Source organism: Puntigrus tetrazona, chromosome 6, assembly GCF_018831695.1.
Source record: "Puntigrus tetrazona isolate hp1 chromosome 6, ASM1883169v1, whole genome shotgun sequence".
Taxonomy (NCBI): Eukaryota; Metazoa; Chordata; class Actinopteri; order Cypriniformes; family Cyprinidae; genus Puntigrus; species Puntigrus tetrazona.
In genome coordinates, this window is record NC_056704.1 from 3,489,056 (window position 1) to 3,507,318 (window position 18,263).

The 18,263-nt window shown below is 36.6% G+C and overlaps 1 protein-coding gene across 1 annotated transcript in view; it reads left to right on the plus strand.

Annotated features, from left to right (window-relative positions):
- abcc4 (ATP-binding cassette, sub-family C (CFTR/MRP), member 4) overlaps positions 1 to 18,263 on the plus strand; it is a 28,760-nt gene extending 10,497 nt beyond the window's left edge. The window contains 23 exon segments of the mRNA XM_043242255.1: positions 292 to 399; positions 780 to 869; positions 965 to 1,156; positions 1,846 to 1,864; positions 1,867 to 1,939; positions 2,237 to 2,323; positions 2,594 to 2,690; positions 2,774 to 2,977; positions 3,327 to 3,464; positions 3,547 to 3,584; positions 4,498 to 4,619; positions 4,713 to 4,859; positions 8,710 to 8,789; positions 10,920 to 11,070; positions 11,172 to 11,291; positions 11,373 to 11,483; positions 12,437 to 12,537; positions 13,337 to 13,528; positions 13,600 to 13,845; positions 14,171 to 14,343; positions 14,429 to 14,534; positions 15,243 to 15,377; positions 17,136 to 18,263. Of these exon segments, the coding sequence (XP_043098190.1) occupies positions 292 to 399; positions 780 to 869; positions 965 to 1,156; positions 1,846 to 1,864; positions 1,867 to 1,939; positions 2,237 to 2,323; positions 2,594 to 2,690; positions 2,774 to 2,977; positions 3,327 to 3,464; positions 3,547 to 3,584; positions 4,498 to 4,619; positions 4,713 to 4,859; positions 8,710 to 8,789; positions 10,920 to 11,070; positions 11,172 to 11,291; positions 11,373 to 11,483; positions 12,437 to 12,537; positions 13,337 to 13,528; positions 13,600 to 13,845; positions 14,171 to 14,343; positions 14,429 to 14,534; positions 15,243 to 15,377; positions 17,136 to 17,225 (2,820 nt within the window). The 3' untranslated portion in view covers positions 17,226 to 18,263.

The following is an 18,263-nucleotide window of genomic DNA, read 5'->3' on the forward strand; positions in this document are numbered from 1 at the left end:
CTACTCCAAAGTTCCCACTGACACAGCTAATGTTACACAAGTCATGAACCTGCAGATTTTGTAATCATGGAGTGTCTGCTTAGAGAAGGGAGCCTTTATATACAAAGCAGATGATTCATTTTCCGATTTGACCTCACATTAAACCCACTTCTACTTGTCGGACAGTCCTAATTTTTGTTAACCACAGAATCTCCAAAGTACTGCGACTAGACTTTTTAGAGCGATATGAGCGCAGTTCTCGCGCGTGATCTTGTGTTCATGCAGTGTCTGTGGTCTTTCTCTCTCGTGCAGAAGTTCCTCTTGCTCGATGAGCTTGTAAAATCTCATGTTCCCCTTACTCACGAGGATAAGAAAGACGCGTCTGTGGAGATACAGGATCTTATTTGCTACTGGGACAAGGTGAGTTGAGTGTCACAAGGCCCTTGAAAAGTACACAAACCACTTTCTGCGGAGTTGTATATATTTGATAAATGCAGAACTCGTGCTTATCAAGCAGCGTACATTTTTCTTGAAACTTCCTCAAAAAAAAAGTGCGGTCTGGATATCCTGTTTGTATGTTTGCTCAGTCATAGTCATGTATTAAATGATGTAGCATTTCTTTGATCAAAAGTGACATTGTGACTCTTCTACAATTTCAATTTAAAGCAGCCTTGCTGAATAAAAGTATTAATTGTTTTCTACCATGCTAATACCCAACGTTTAGGACTCTCAGTAAGTTCTGTTGAAACCAATTCCCCCTGTTTATTATTTCATGTTAATATATTCTATATACTTCATAGTCTCTAGATGCACCAACGTTACAAAGCGTGTCTTTTGCTGTGAAGCCCGGTCAACTTCTGGCTGTTATTGGTCCTGTGGGGGCTGGAAAGGTGAGTCACATTAACATTCTCTCATTTGGCTTTTTCAGGTTTGTTTATAGCATCCACGAGTGTTATTACTTCTAACCTTCGCCTCTCTCCTGCAGTCTTCTCTCCTTAGCACTGTTCTGGGGGAGCTTCCGGCGGAAAAGGGTGCCGTAAAGGTCAAAGGTGAGCTGACGTATGCCTCCCAGCAGCCTTGGGTTTTTCCAGGAACCATTCGAAGCAACATACTGTTCGGAAAAGAGCTGCATCCCCAGCGATATGAGAACGTCCTCAGAGCCTGTGCACTCAAAAGGGTAAGATACATGTTCGCTAATTCATCGATCACACGCTTAGCTTCTAATCTTTAGCATACGCTTGTAAATAATGACAATTTATTGGTTTTATTAGGGTTGTCATATTAATTATATGTGCCCATTACTTGATTTAAATAAACACAAAGTAAGTGCTTACCTTTGCACTACTCTTTAGGGGTCAGTAAGATTTTTAAATGCTTTATAAAGAAGTCTCTTATGTTAACCAAGGCTGCATTTTATTGGTCAAACATGCTGTAAAAACATTAGTCCAGTAAAATATTATTATAATTTAAAATAACATTTTTCTATTGTAATATATTTTAAAATGTAATTTATTTTGTGATACAAAGCTGAAGTTTCAGCATCACGTGATCCTTCAGAAGTCATTCTAATATGCCGATTTGCTGCTGAAGAAACATTTTGTGTTATTAATATTGATAACATTTGTGTTGTTTTATATTTTTGTGGAAAACATGATATATTTTCCAGGATTTCTTAAATATAAAGATCAAAAGAACATCATTTAAAGAAAGAAAATGTAATCTCCTAAAAATATATATATATATATATTTTTTTATATATTTATATATATATATATATATATTATACCTGTCCATTTTAGTTAATTTAATGCATCCTTGCTATTTGTTTCTAATACTGTAGATATTTTTTTTTTCTGTGTTGTATAGGACATGGAGCTGCTTCCTGACGGGATTTGACTGTGATTGGAGACAGAGGAGCAACTCTTAGTGGAGGACAGAAAGCAAGAGTCAATCTGGCCAGGTATTCCAAACTGTTAAACCTTCAAAAATATCATTTTCCATACATTTTTCGGTACAGATTCAGTAATGATAAATATATTTTTATCAATAATTTGCATATATATATATATATATATATATATATATATATATATATATATATGCTCATTTAGAGGACTTCATCATGGACATGCTGAGGTTATATTTATACAAGTAATTTATTTGTCATGTGCATAATATATGAAGTGGAAATAAAGACTTTCTTAAGATGCAAACTAGCACATACGTGCACATATCTTATACTGTCTGTGGGTTTTAGGGCTGTTTATCAGGATGCTGATATTTACCTGTTGGATGATCCATTGAGTGCAGTGGATGCAGAAGTTGGTAGACACCTGTTTGAACAGTATGTTCTTCAACGTTGTTTCATTGTTGCTATTCAAAAATGACTTTTGGGGTGCATTGAAATCAGGCATTTTAAATATTTTAAAATAGGAAACAGATATTGTAAATTGTAACAATATTTCAAATTATTGCTGTTTCCCCTGTATTTATAATCAAATAAATGCAGCCTTGGTGACTGTATTTATAGGAGATCTTATTCAAAAACATTTAAAAAATAAGTGCGTTGTTGTTTTTATAGTTTAAGTGTTAAGAGCGCTGATTGTGTCTTCAGGTGTGTCTGTGGTATACTGAAGCACAAGCCCAGGATCTTGGTTACCCACCAGCTGCAGTACCTGAAGGCCGCAAATCAGATCCTGGTTTTGAAGGAGGTGAGCTGTAACGCCACGCACCAGTCGATTTGCGTTCCGCCCATGAATAAATGAGACGTATTTAACGTGCGTGGCTCTCTCAGGGGCACATGGTGGCACGGGGCACGTACTCAGAGCTGCTGCGTTCAGGAGTGGATTTCACCTCGCTGCTGAAGAAGGACGAGGAAGAGGAGGGTGAAAAAGGAGAGGCTCCTCGCTCCCCGCGCAGCCGCACGCTCTCCCAGAACTCCGTCCGGTCGCACTCTTCATCTATTCTGTCTGTTAAAGATGAATCCGATCAGCTGCCGGTAGGTGTGACTTGCCATTTAAGTTTTTCTGGTTTCTCTGACGAGTCGGTAGCTCCATCTAGTGGACAGCCGGGATGTTACTCAACGTCTGATCGTAAAGAGAGACGTTTCCACCAAGTGAAAGAATGAACTAGTTTTTCGGTTCTGGCTAGAAGGGATACAGTTAAGAGTTTTCTACCTATTAGATTGTGTTTTATTAACGTCTACACCCTAAAGCTACCCCTTACAATAATGCAAAAACGGTAATCGCTGTACAGCGTGACAGAAATGATGTTATATAGAGGTTTGCACGTTTAGTAGAATAATCTGCATACCATCTAGCCGTAACTTTGTTTTTCCTCATGGGTAGGCAGAGCCTGTGCATACCATGGCTGAGGAGACACGCACTGAGGGGACCATCGGGTTTCGCATGTACTGGAAATATTTTCGAGCTGGAGCTAATGTCCTTATGCTGATTATTCTTGTGCTCCTCAACTTGCTGGCCCAGGTATGAGAGGCAGCAGCTACACAGAGAAAGACCTTTCAGTCGCATTCAGAGTTTCATTCTAATGCTGTTTTCTGCTCTATAGACTTTTTATATTCTTCATGACTGGTGGCTTTCATACTGGTGAGTGATCCATAATATTTGCTATTACAGCGCGTTTCTTTAAATGCTTTTTCAGTTTGATATATTTAAAATATGCATAATGCAGTTTAGCTTTCGATTTTAGGTTTTTATTTTTATATATAAGATAAATTAACACAAGCATGCATTCAATTGGTCTAAACTGAGAATATAGTTATTTATAATGTTATAAAAGATTTATTTTTTTGAAAACAAATAATCCAGCAGAAGGTATCACAGCGTCCACAGAATATTAATATTAAAAATATATATAAAAATATATAATAAAGTAGCACAAATGTTTTCAACATTGTTGATGATAAAAAAAAAATTGAGCAGCAAAATCAGTGTATTAGAATTATTTCTAAAGGATCATGTGACACTGAAAACTAAAGTAGTGATACTGAGAATTCAGCATTGCATCACAGGAATGAATTATATTTTAAAAGGGAACCCTGCTTGTTAAATTTGCATTCCTTAATATAACCTAAATTATGTGTCTTGCTGAAATACGTAGAAGAAACCCCATGAATTGTTTATTTAAAAAAAAATCACATATTTATACATATTTGGCGTTATTATTCTGATGATGTAAAATGGTTGCACTCGATGAGCTACACAACTCGAAACTTGAATATCGAAAAAAGAAACTCCAGCGGCATTAGATAAATGCAGATCTTTCAAAAACATAAACCTTCATATGTAATTTATTCCTTAAATTAAATATCATGAAATAAGTTTCAAGTCTCGTCACTTAAATATATCCATCGCTAATGTAAATTATGCTAAAATTAAGTGCACTAACTGCATTTGAACAACCTAAACGGTGATTGTTATATTAGATGGACCGTACAGAATGGACATGATTTTCTGGTGTTTAGCAGCTATCTCAATGTCGATGTGTCACGCCTGACAGGGCCACAGAGCAGGAGAAGCTGAACTGGTCTTCCGCTAACAACAGTTCCACCGTAAACGGCACTATCAACATTAACACGACTCAAGAGCTCAACCTGGAGTTCTACCTTGGCATCTACGCAGGTACGCTCATGATCGTCAGCAGACGCACAAATGTAGACGTGTTGCATGTGTCTTCCAACGCTGATGGAGATCCGCGTGTCTTGCGTTCGTCAGGTTTGACAGGAGCCACCATCGTCTTCGGCTTCATGCGCGGACTGATCATGTTCAACGTTCTGGTGAACTCAGCCGAGACGCTACACAACCGCATGTTCAACAGCATCCTGAGAACCCCGGTCCGCTTCTTCGACATCAACCCCATCGGTGAGTACAAAAAACACAGGTGAGGCGCCCGGCCATCTATCAAGCTAGTTTTGAAGGCGGCGTTGGAAGTGACCAACAGAGGGCAGCCCGTCCTGGGATGCTTACTGATTTACGTGTCCTGTGCGGTTCTTGGAAAACCTCTGCCGATGTGCAGTTACTGCCAGAGGACAGGAAAGTTCTTTCTGGACTTGTCAACAAACAAAAACCCTCATACATGAACATGACCGAGTATGCCTGCCAGTGCGGGGCTTTTACAGGAAGTGCTGTCGTAGAGTGATGGTAGGGTCATAGTGCTTTGACAGAATACATAGAGATCCAAATATTAATGGATGGTTGATTAATTGATATTAAGTTATTTGAGCAAGCATATTGGTGTCGGAGTGTGTAATCATTACTGTCTCTTTAAATCTCTTATGCTAACAAAGTCTGATTTATTTCATTGCAGTTTTGAATAACTGTGTGCTGTTTCAATATATTAAAATCTAATTTATTTCTGTGAATTTTTAGCATCATTGCTCCAGTCTTCAATGTCACACGATTCTCAGAGATCATTATAATATGCAGATTTGCTGCTCAATAAACATAAACATTAATTATATGTTAAATTAAAAGTTTAAAGTAATGCCTGCATATTTCACTTTTGTCATGTGTAGTTTTGTTTTATTGTTTTTGAAAATAATTAATGTAACGCAGCCTGAACGTATTAAAATACAGTGTGCTTCAAATCCCTATAATTATAATAGATCTGACTAATTAAAAAGACTACTCATTGTATTTGGAGCAGTCCTTATGCTGTTATGCTGCTACTCATTCGTAGTCTTGCAAGGACTGCTGTTATTAAAGATTATTGAACATTTATGTACACTGTTGAGATACTCGGTGTTTATGGATAACTGTTGTTTGTGGAGCTTTGGCTGTTTTTAAGTGATGATCAGACGTCACACACAGTAGGAAAGGAAAGTGGTCCGGTGTGTTTTCAGTGATGTTTACCCTAGATTTCAGTGTTTACTCTGGAGTGTTGAGTAAACGGCAGAGGTTGAGGTCTTTGCTCACGCAGGGAGGTATATTCGCTGTGTTGAGAGTGAAGTGTGTGTGTGTGTGTGTGTGTGTGTGTGTGTGTGTGTGTTGCCCTATCTCTGGAAAACAATGCTCTGAACTGATGTCACTGAGCATCATCAGGATAATCTGAATTGCAGTCTTTTACAATGGTTTATGGGTTTTTTTGTTATTGCACCTTATTTACAGTAATATTTGGCACATATAAATATCGAAATTGTCATACTTATTTGGCAAGGCAGGTTTATTTACACAGCACAATGGTAATTCAAAGTGCTTTACATAAAAGGAAATAAAATAATCATTAAAAATATCTCTTCTAGACTGCGGGTGACGTATTAGTTAAAAGCAGGCCCCCTCTTGTTTTCTGTGAACCCTTGTTATTTCTGACCGACTTGATCCTAATGACCTGAGTGCTCGGTTAGGTTTATCTTCAGTGAGCATATCTGCAATGTATTTAGGTCCTAGGCCATTGAGTGATTTATAAACGAGTAAAAGTTCTTTAAAATCAGCCCCTGGGAGCCAGTGTAAGGACCTGAGGACTGGTGGGATATGCTCAGATTTTCAGGTTCGAGTCAGAATTGTGGCATTCTGCATCGGCAGAGGAAGTGAACTGGGCTGTAGTCATTTAGACATAAGGCTAGGTAAATCATTTGGAGATTTGAACTCTGAAAACTTTGTCCAAACTTTTGATGGTATCTTCAAAGTATACCCCGCCACCCTCCAAAAAAAAAAAAAAAAATTATTATAATAATAAAATATATTATATATAATTCTAATTATTATATGCGTGTGGGTGTGCGTGTGTGTGGAAAAAAAGTATCCCAAATTATCCCCAATTGTATTATATAAATATAATGCAGTGAACATTATAAATATTAATACAAAATTATTAGGAAAAATCAAGACTTAAGAATCACTATTTGTTTGTTTATTTATTACTCCAGCAGAACAACTCCAAACGTTTAGTATCTTCAAAGTATATCCCCAAATAATAATAATAATAATAATAATAATAATTATTATTATTATTTTCTCAAGTTGTATTATTGTAAGTTGTAAATGTAGATATTTAATAATTATATTAGATCATATTTACAATTAAAAGTTATTTGGATATACCATAAAGACTCATTGTATTTTATTGTTATTATTTTTGTATCTTCAATAATAATAATAATAATAATAATAATAATAATAATAATAAAAATTATTATTATTATTATCATCATCACAGTTTTGTTTTATTATATAATTTATGAAAAGGTTATTATTTGGACATATCATCTAAATGTGTATTTGATCTCGTGGGTCAAATTCTTGTTCTATTTTATTATATTCCTAATAATTTTAATGTACAGGACAAAGTCGGCTGATATGGCCAGTATAATGCAGTTTTTTTCTCACCTTCTAAAGAGCAAACAGCAGAGCTGGGTTCGGTGTCATCGAGGACTGCTTATCGGGGTGTTGCTATTGATAACATGAGCAAAAGAGCATTTATAAGTCTCAAAAGTCTAATAGATAGTTTTATGGCAGCTGAAGAGTCAGTTGGAGCCCTTTTTCACGATACTGTTATCAGCAGCACACACACGAGGCACAATTACAGCGGGAGGCACTCGCACAAATCACATACTTTTATGGCTAGAATAAGCTTGCGATGTGGATTAGTTGATACAACTACCGTATCCTGTGTCTCGGTGCTCTCTGGTAATAAAGAATGGTTAACACTAGCGGGTGTTTAGAATGTCTGCCAGTCCTTTGGGTTTGTAATATAAGCATGATTAGCCATAAACATTTCTGACAAATGACAAACAGATATCCTGCATGGTGCCATTGTGGATCGAGCTCTCCTTTGTTTGCATTATTTGTGTTTAATCTGCCATTTATTATCCTCCCAGTCACTATCATAGGATAAAGGCCTTTATAGCCAGAATTATCATAAGCAGTAAATACAATATGGGATTGTTATTGATAAAATAATGCAACAGAAAAGTCTGTCTCTGTCAGCATTTCAGCCTGTTTTTAATTTGTGACGCTTTCGTCGCTATTAGAGTTTTTGTTTGTACCGTTTTCAGATTTTTTTAAAAATCTGTGTGTGTGTGTGTGTGTGTGTGTGTGTGTGTGTGTGTGTATATATATATATATATATATATATATATATATATATATATATATATATATATATATATATATATATATATATATATATTTATTTATTTATTTATTGTGTATTTTCTAAGCTTAGTTATATTAGTTCATTAAATATCATACATTTTTATTCCCTTTTTTAAATATAAGTAATTTAAAAATATAATAATAAAAAGTTTATTTTTCAGACTTGTTGACTTATTATGCTGTCAGACAATTAATCATGATTAATCCACACTGCATCCATAATAAAAGTTTTTGTTTGCATAATATGTGTAATATTTATAAATAAATAACATTGATCATGTTACATAATGTGTAATATTTGTCTATTTTTAGTTATGTAATTGTTTCTTAAATTATATATATATATATATATATATATATATATATATATATATATATATATATATATATATATATATATAAAATATATAAATATAATCTTTTTTATTTATTTTTTATTTATTTTTATATACAGTATTTATTTATTATTTATGTCAGTCGCACTACATGACCTTGATTTTATAATTCATATAACTATAATTCTTGAAAATCAGCTAAATCTAGTTAAAATGTTTGGTGTTTATGGCAGTGTTCTGGAAGCAGTTTTGTTCTCAGAACGGCTTTTCCCTTGTCGTTTCAGGAAGAATCCTCAACCGGTTTTCCAAAGACATCGGCCACCTTGATTCCTTACTCCCGTGGACATTTGTGGATTTTATCCAGGTATGTTTTGCAGTGCTGTATCTGTTAAAAACCACATAATATGCACATGCTGACGTGGCTGTATTGAAACACCCATCACTTGTGGCCGTGTGCATTATTCGCTCTGGTAAACCAAATGTTGTGGACCAACAACATATTGTGGCTTCTTCCCTGGCAAATGACAATGTGGTCAATACGTGGGTGACAGGCGTCACTTTATGTGCTCAGAACGCTATTGTCTGAAACTTGACAGACTGAGTTGGAAGTACAATAGTCTTTCATTTAAGGAGCTTTTCATTGTGCTCTCCTTGTTCTCTCTTAGGATGAGAAAACACTGCAGTCACTTAGTCTTTCCCACAGTCCTCTCTCACTATTGGTTCCCTTTAGTGTGACAGCAAAGTCAGCATGTACTTCCTAAAAAATAGCTTACTGCTATTCTGCTTGTACTATTTATACAGTATTGGTGCCTTCGATACCGAACGGATGAGCGCTAATATATTGTATATATTTAAGTATAATAATGGAAGACGTTACCGTCTGTGCTTTGTTTTTTCACACTAGTGCCAATAAACGTCTTGTGTTTGTGTTTAGTAAAACACTGTAAAATCACTTAAACCCGAAACACGTCACATTGTGATTACAGCTTCTGAACCTGTAAACGGGAGATTCCCAGAAGTATTTAAGAAAATATATATATTGTAGGATTATGACTCACTGCTTTTGCCAAATGTGCCGCTTATACCGGTAGTTTCCAAACTTTTTGACTGTAAATATGTTTCCTCTGTTAAATCTGTAATTGATTTATTGAAATTCTTAGTTTTTGTTATTTTTCTTGTGGGTCAAAGGCCAAAATGGGTTGAAGCATAAGAACAGTAAGTGTAACACTTAAATTGGTAAGTGCATCGTAAAAAATAAAGTTGTTTCATTGCAATTTTGGTTTTGGGTTTATAATTGAAAATACATTTTTCCCATATTTACAGACGAGACTAAAATGTCATTCCGTTTAACATTTTTATTTTTATTTTTTTTAAATGTTGCACTACTTTAGGTTTTGCCCATTTGTCAGTAAGAATGTTTTAGTAATTTAAAACGCAATAAAATTTAAATGCTTCTTTATTTTTTTATATATTTTGATATGTACAAGTCAGAATAAGCATGTCCTTTAACGTTTCAAAAAATTATTCTCCACAAGCTTATCTGAAACCTGGACACTTTACTTAGATTTAGATGCTTTCTATGGATGTAAAATCACTTTAGATTTCATTTGATGCAGACAGCTTGAAATCTTTGACCCTTGACCCTCAAAATATTTTTGCTGCTAATAAATTTGTAATATTTACTGTGTAAGGATTAAAAATGTTTACATATATAATTTTTTAATGTAATTTTAGAGCTTTAAAATTGCTAGAAAAATGTGTATATACATTATAAATACAATACAATTTTTATAAAAGTTTTTACCATTTTATATCTTTTTTTCTTTTTTTTTTTTTTTTACTTTTGCAGTTATATAAATCTATAGAAAACTTCATACAGTTGCAGTAAATACAGGTTTTTCAAGACTGTGGGGGAAAAAAAAAAACTTTTGAGGTTGAACAACTAAAGAAATATGTTGATTTTTTTTTAGTTGTGTAGCCAAATTTTCGACTCAGTTTATCTTTTTTAAATAATTTTTTTAAAAAGTTTTCTGCGGGTCCCTATAGTGGGTCTCGGCCACTGGTGTGAAACTTCCAAACTTCCAGATCTCACTTTGACGTTATTGAGTCCTACAGTCGCAAGCAGAGTAAAGCTTTTGTCCGTTTTTGTTCCGCTACAGTCAGTGCTCATCCCAACGCTAACCTTGTTAACACAGTAAACAGATAAGAGTAGGGGATTATGGGTTATTTGAAAGAGATTTCAGAAAGTGTCGAGTCATGCTGTCATGGCAGCCCGCCTGTTTTTCTCCTGTGTTTCTTTGATAAATGTTCGTGGTTAAAAGTGAGCAACCAAAACCACCAAGTGTTTTAATGACCCAGCAGTCGAGCGCTGTGACGCAGTGCTTCTACAGCTCACCTCTCGTCTAAAACACTATTTATCGTACTGGCTGTTTATGTTCACTTAAATGAATTGCACGTGTATTTCTCCCTCTTCCATGCTTTCATCCACTTCCAGGTGTTTCTGCAAATCATCGGAGTCATCGCTGTGGCGTCTTCTGTCATCCCTTGGATTCTGATTCCTGTGGTTCCTCTGTTGATCGCCTTCCTGTTTCTACGCCGCTACTTCCTGCGGACGTCTCGAGACGTCAAGCGCATTGAATCGACCAGTAAGTGTCTCCAGTTTTCTGTCTTCTCTGTTGTCTTCAGTAATGCTTCTTCAGAGCGGCTTTGTCTTCGTAGGTTTAGTCTGGAGTTTGTGTTTCTACAGCTCGAAGTCCTGTATTTTCCCATCTGTCATCTTCACTGCAAGGCCTCTGGACCATCCGTGCCTTTAAAGCCGAGGAAAGGTTTCAGCAGACGTTTGATGCCCACCAGGATCTGCACTCGGGTGGGTGAAGGAGTAGGGCGCTTGCGGGACTCTGATTAGATGACGAAGTGGTGTTCTTAAATGTTTCGTGTGTTCCTGCAGAGGCCTGGTTCCTGTTCTTGACCACTTCACGCTGGTTTGCGGTGCGCTTGGATGGAATGTGTTCGGTGTTTGTGACCATCACAGCGTTTGGATGTCTGCTTCTTAAAGACAGTGAGATACCCAAAGCGTGCACACTATAAACCAAAACGCAGTGTTTAAGGGTTCTTTACAGTGATAGCGTACTGAGACTTTTCTCATCTGTCTTTTTTTATACATTTTTTTTAAATTAACAATTATCATTTAAAAATAAGTATTTATATGTTATAAATGCATTATATGTACACTTTTCAAGAGATTAAAGTATGCAATTTTTGTTAAAGAAATTACTACTTCCATTCAGCAAAGATGCATTAAATTGCTCAAAAGTGACAAAGACATTTTTTTTTTTTTTTTTAAACAATTTCTTTTTAACCTTCTGTTCATCAGAGAGTCCTGAATAAAGTCACAGTTTCTACAAAAGTGTCAATCAGCAGAACATTGATGATGATAATAATAAGACATGTATCTGAAGACCGTAGAAATCGCTGCTGAATATTCAGCTTTTCCATCACAGGAATAAATTACATTTTAAAATATATTAAATTAGAAAAGCATTATCGAAAATTGTAAAAATATTTTACACTTCTGCTGTTTTTTGTTAAATAAATCAAGCCATCAGAGATTGTTTTACCCAAACCTTTAAGTGGTGGTGTTGCACATTATTATTATTATTTATTATTTTTTTTTTTTTTTTTTTTTTTTTTTTTTTGTGTGTGTGTGATAAATTTAATTGTACATTTAAAGATAAAGAGACAATGTCATAATTATGATCAAATTTAAAAAGAAAAAATGGAATGACACGATACATTTGGGTTAAGGATGGTCTGTTAAACATCTGTTTCCTTTGAAAGTGAAAATGCTGCAGGTCTCAGTAATGAATGCTCTTTAATCGTCAGTTTGCCAAATTTGATTTCAAACAGATTTATTCATTTTTATTTTTTACTGTTAGTGGGAAATTCCTTTGTGGAGCTTAGATCAACTTCAGTTTTGAGACCAGTATGTGAATAGATTGTGGTTCCTCACAGGTATGAAGGCAGGAGATGTGGGGTTGGCTTTGTCTTACGCCGTCACCCTGATGGGAATGTTCCAGTGGGGCGTTAGACAGAGCGCTGAGGTGGAGAACATGGTAAGATCCTAATATCTGAATTTAAGGAAATTTCCACAACTCTGGGGTCTATAAAATATATTAATGTTTTTGACAGAAGTCTTGTTGACTCATCCAGGCTGCATTTGTTTAATTACACTGAGCTAAAACTGTAAAATTCTGAAATATTATTATAATTAAAAATAACCGTTTTCTGTTATAATATATTTTAATTTGAAATATGATGCAAACTGAATTTTCAACATGACTCTAGTTTTCAGAGTCACATGATCCTTCATAAATCATTGTAATATGCTTATTAGATAGCAAAAAAGTGTTAAAAACTCTTGTCGCTTAATAATAGAAAAATGTTTATTTGGCATAAAAGTAGCAGTGTCAATGTGTTTACTTTTACACTTTGTATCAATTTACATAATCTGTTCTGGGAAAAAAAACGTATTCACCCAAATCTTACGGATGGTACTGTACCTCTTCCTCAGTTTGATTTTTATAGATGTAGCTAGATTTGTGTAGATGAATAGAAAAGCTGTAACAAAAAGCAGCATAATTATTGTTAGAAACTCATGCACAGACAAATCTATTCTTGTTTTGTTAGTACTGAAAACACTTCTTATTGGGAGTATTGGATTATTTGTTGAACAGCATGGTAACCAGTTAAAAGTGCTCTTTCTGAGAGGTGCCTATATAAAGTGTTTCAGCTCGTGTGAGTTGGAGTTTGATGCGCGTGTTTTTCTGCCTAAATTGATTCATATTTAATACTGACCTTGCAAGGTAAACCCCTCATAAACTGATTTGCTTTGTGAATGATGTGTCCGTCTAGATGACGTCAGTGGAGAGAGTTGTCGAATACACAGAGCTGGAAAGTGAAGCACCTTGGGAAACTCAGAAACGGCCTCCTCCCGACTGGCCCAGTCGGGGCCTGATAACCTTCGACGGGGTCAACTTCTCCTACAGCTCTGATGGACCCATGGTTCTCAAGAACGTCTCGGCCATGTTCAGACCCAGAGAGAAGGTGAGTCCAGAGCATCATGTCAGAGTCTATCAGGACGTGTGCGCTGATGTTTTCTGCTTTCCGTTGAACAGGTTGGGATCGTGGGACGAACCGGTGCAGGGAAAAGCTCCCTGATTTCAGCTCTGTTCCGCCTGACGGAGCCGGAGGGGAAAATCTTAGTGGATGGGGTGTTGACCTCAGAGATCGGCCTGCACGACCTCCGCCAGAAGATGTCGATCATCCCTCAGGATCCCATGCTCTTCACAGGAACCATGAGGAAGAACCTGGACCCCTTCAGCCAGCACTCAGACAATGACTTGTGGAACGCTCTGCAAGAAGTGAGCACACACACACACATTTACAGCGATGATTTACTTGTGTAGGCCAAGAATTAAGCATTTTACAACTTTGCGTTTCATTATCCTGAAGAAAACCGTAAAAGTGAATGCGCAGTTTAAGATATTAACTTCAAACTTCAGTATCTTAGACTAAATTTTTTAGCTCCAATAATTCCAAATTGGGAATCACTAAAGAAAATCATCTACTACGTCTTTTTTTGTGTACTGTGTTGCTAGATTTACGTGATGATTGCAGATGTAATACATTATTAAGCGATCTCAAAGTCCAGCTCTTGGAGTGAATCTGTGCTTGGTTTGCTCAAAGGTCCAGCTGAAGGCTGCTGTGGAGGAGTTACCTGCTAAACTGGAGACAGAACTGGCTGAGTCTGGATCAAACTTCAGCGTGGGTCAGCGGCAGCTCGTCTGTCTAGCTCGGGCCATTCTGAGGAAGAACCGGATCCTCATCATTGATGAGGCCACCGCAAACGTGGACCCTCGGTGAGTACTTAGAGATTGTTTAAGGACCTCTACAAACGAGTATGACACTCTTCCGAGCTGTAACAGACATTTATCCGTTCTACAGGACAGATGAGCTGATCCAGAAAACCATCCGTGACAAGTTCAAAGAGTGCACGGTCCTCACCATCGCTCACAGACTCAACACCATCATAGACAGCGATCGCATCCTGGTGAGTGTGGAGCGCTCTTTATCATGATGCATTCATTTTGACCTGAAACATTTTTAGTACCAACACACACAGTTGATTGAACATAATTAACCATTTAAGAAGAAAAAAAAGGTTACAAATATATAAAATATAAATTTTCTAAGAATTTTGTAGTTTTTTTAAATAAACATTAAAATAGACATAAAAAGTAGATGGTGTCCGTTGTAGACACTGTGACACTGTGATTCGTATCGCGGCCGGTGTATCACGATCTTTCGGTTCGGTTTGTGATATTGTTACACCCCTATGAGCTATGAGCTTTTGTACGAAGTAGTGAATACATTTTTCTTTGTATGTATGGATTACTTGGATTGTCACAGACATCTGGTGAAAATGTCACGTCAACAGCACCTTTAGAAATATATTTACTGAGAAAAAGGTGACGCCTTCAATACTTTATTTACCCGCTGTATGTCACAGCAGCAGTTTCTTCATTTTGGGACGACGGTGATGAAATTAAAGCCTGTATTATGACTGATTTGATCTAATGACTCACTCACTGACTGGAATAAATCAAAGCTGCAACTCATGAGTCATTTTAATCGATTCATTAAAAAGAACCAGTTCATACGAGTCATTCATTCATAAATCAGCTCCTAATATCACCTTATTTGCCTTTAATGTTTATATCATGCAACTGTTTTTCAAACGTATCTGTCGTTCCCGCAGGTTCTGGATGCGGGTCGAATCCACGAGTACGACGCCCCCCACGTCCTCCTGCAGAACCAGAACGGGATCTTCTACAAGATGGTGCAGCAGACGGGGAAGGCAGAGGCGGCCTCCCTGCTGCAGACCGCCAAACAGGTGAGCAGAGCGAAGCCTCCCCGTCGCATCGCCAAATATGTGCCACATGTACCTGTGCCAGAAAGCCACAATACAGTGCGTTTGAAAGAGCCCAGGCCTTTGTGCTGTCAGTCAGTATTAGATTCCCCCTCCTCGGCGGCACGTTGTTCTCCCTTCGGATCGGGTTCCTCTCCGCCTCCTTCAGCCGGTGAGCTCATTCTCCGCGCCGGCCCCTCTGGAGCTGACCGCCGGGGCTTTCAAGCACACATCCACCTGATATCAGACCACTCCGCCATTGTGCGCTCTGAATGCCGGCTCAATTGAGAGTATATCTGATAGTGTGGCCAACTGTTTGTCGGCCATGCTTTGTGTTGTTGGGACTTTTCTCCGTGTGTCTGCGGGGGTGGGGTGGGGTTGGTGGGGGTCGAACACCAGGTGCTTTTTCTTCTTTTTCTCTTTGCGCTCATTGTTAGCCATGGGTGCTTTTAAATACAATGAGAGGTTTTGATTACTGCATAATAATGATATTAAATAAGAGGGGATTTTTACTTCCATTCAGCCCGCTGTGTCCCGTCCCCTGTGTTTAGAAAAGCTTTGTCGAAGAAAGTTTGGGAACAGAGTGACGCCTTTCATCCATTTCCAGGTCTCATTAAAGGGTCACAAACGCTACTGGTCGAAAATCTTGGAATTACTACGATTTGTAATATCTTGGAAAGATACCTCCTATGCTGACCAAAGCTGCATTTATTTATAAAAACTTATACATTTATATTATTACATTTTTTTTTTTTTATTATATTTAAAAATGTCTTATAATATTTTATGTTTTATGGTCACAGAGGCTGACATTATTCGATAAAAACAAAACGGTAATATTGTGAAATATTATTCAAATGTAAAAAAAAAAAAAAAAAATTTTCTGTTTGAATATATTTTAAAATGTAATTTATTCATGTGATGCAAAATTCTTTTTTCAGCATCATTACCTCCTCTCCATTGTTACAGGATCTTTCAGAAATCATTCTAAATATGATGACTGGATCAAGAAACATTTCTGATTTATAACTGGTGTTGAAAACCTGTATAAATTTGCATTTGCATACAAAAAATGCATTCATTATTGGCATTCAGCTGATCAAAAGTTCTATAAATAACACACTTGTGTGTGTGTGTGTGTCTATATATATATATATTATAGACACACACACACAAATATGTGACCCTGGACCACAAAAATAAATTGATTTGACTGTTTTGTTTTGTTTTTTTGGCACTGAGATTTATACTGACAGCTGAAAGGTTTGTTATAACAATATTTGGCTGAATTAAAAAAATTTAATATTGACAACTTTTAATGTTGCCCAAATAAAGTTTTAGCAGTGCATATTAATAATAAATTAGGTTTTGAAATATCTATGGTAGGTAATGTCCAAAATGTTTTCATGGAACACGATCTTTACCTTTTGACATAAAAGAAAAATCAATCATTCTGACCCATATAGTGTATTGTTTGCTATTGTTACAAATATACCTGTGCAACTTATGGCTGGTTTTGTGATCCAAGGTCACTAAAGTGTATGTACATTTCTAAAGAAATGCCATTGTTTTGAACCGTATTAATCAAAGGATCCGAAAAATAATACGATAATTTGCCGAAAAAAGCACAGTTAATAACTGGGCAGCAAATCAGCGTATTAAAATGATTTCTGAAGTGTCATGTGATGTTATTGTATTTTTAATTAGTGAGCATAAATAAACTTTCTGTCTGTCTTTTCTCAGGCGTACATGAACCGCAGTCCGGTCCACCAGCTCAACGGCGTCGCCACCACAGGAGATGGCAGCTTGATTATCTTCGAGACCGCTTTATAAGAGTGAAGTGGCTGATGTAGACGCCAGGCATCCTCCTCCTCCTCCTCCTCCTTTCTGGGGAGAGCAACGGGCTCCAGCTCTCCCTCCAGGAGCCGGAGACGCTCGCACTGAACGCTCACGCCAGAGACGCCATCACTCCAGTATGATAGGCTAGAGATTGTACACCACTGTATGTTATGATTATTAACATGTGCCTTAATGTGTAACGCGTAAGTTTTCCCGGTGCCTTTGTACTTAATGAACCAAAATGGCCGCTGATTCTAATAGCAAGGCCTTTAAACACTAAGACAACGCTGTACTGAGAGGGCTTTATAACGTAGAGACATTTTTGGTTATTTATTATTATTATTATTTGTGATTCTGACACTCCATCTGCGTTAAATAAAAAAAAAAAAATCTCAGAGAAAAATTAGCTGGATAACAATCATTGTAATGCTGCATTGTTTCTTGGGAAAAGGAAACTTGTGCAAATGTTCTTGTGCAATACAAAAAACTCTACTTTTGTGTTTAATGTGCCCGGTTTTGCTGTCCCCGATTTCCTTGAAATTTTAGAAAAATGATTTTATTTTTTTATAATTTGTTTTGTGAATCCGCGAGAATGAAAGGGATGTTGAGTGACTGCACACAATAACACCAGCAGCTTTTTCTCTGCTGCTCATTAGCTATATTTTTGGAACGTTTTGTATTTTTTTTATGGTATTATTTGGGCTTTATGGAGAGGAAAAGAGAGTAAGTTGCGGTTCTAGCCACCAAAGGTTATTGTGAAATGTAGTTCGGCCCAACAGATTCGTTTGGGGTTTTTAACTTCTTGGTTATTTGTTTGAGAATTAAGTTAAACGTTTGTTCTCGTATCCCGTCTGGGTTTGCGTCTCGTTCGAATCGACAGCATGGTTTCTGCTGGTTGGAAGAATCAGTGTTTTTGCTGTTCAGAAGTCAGAAGTACATGTATTCTTTGCATTTTTGTTAAAATATGTATTTGCAATTGTTCTGTCATGTCGGATACTTGTTTTTTGGATTAAACCACTTGGTATCACTTAA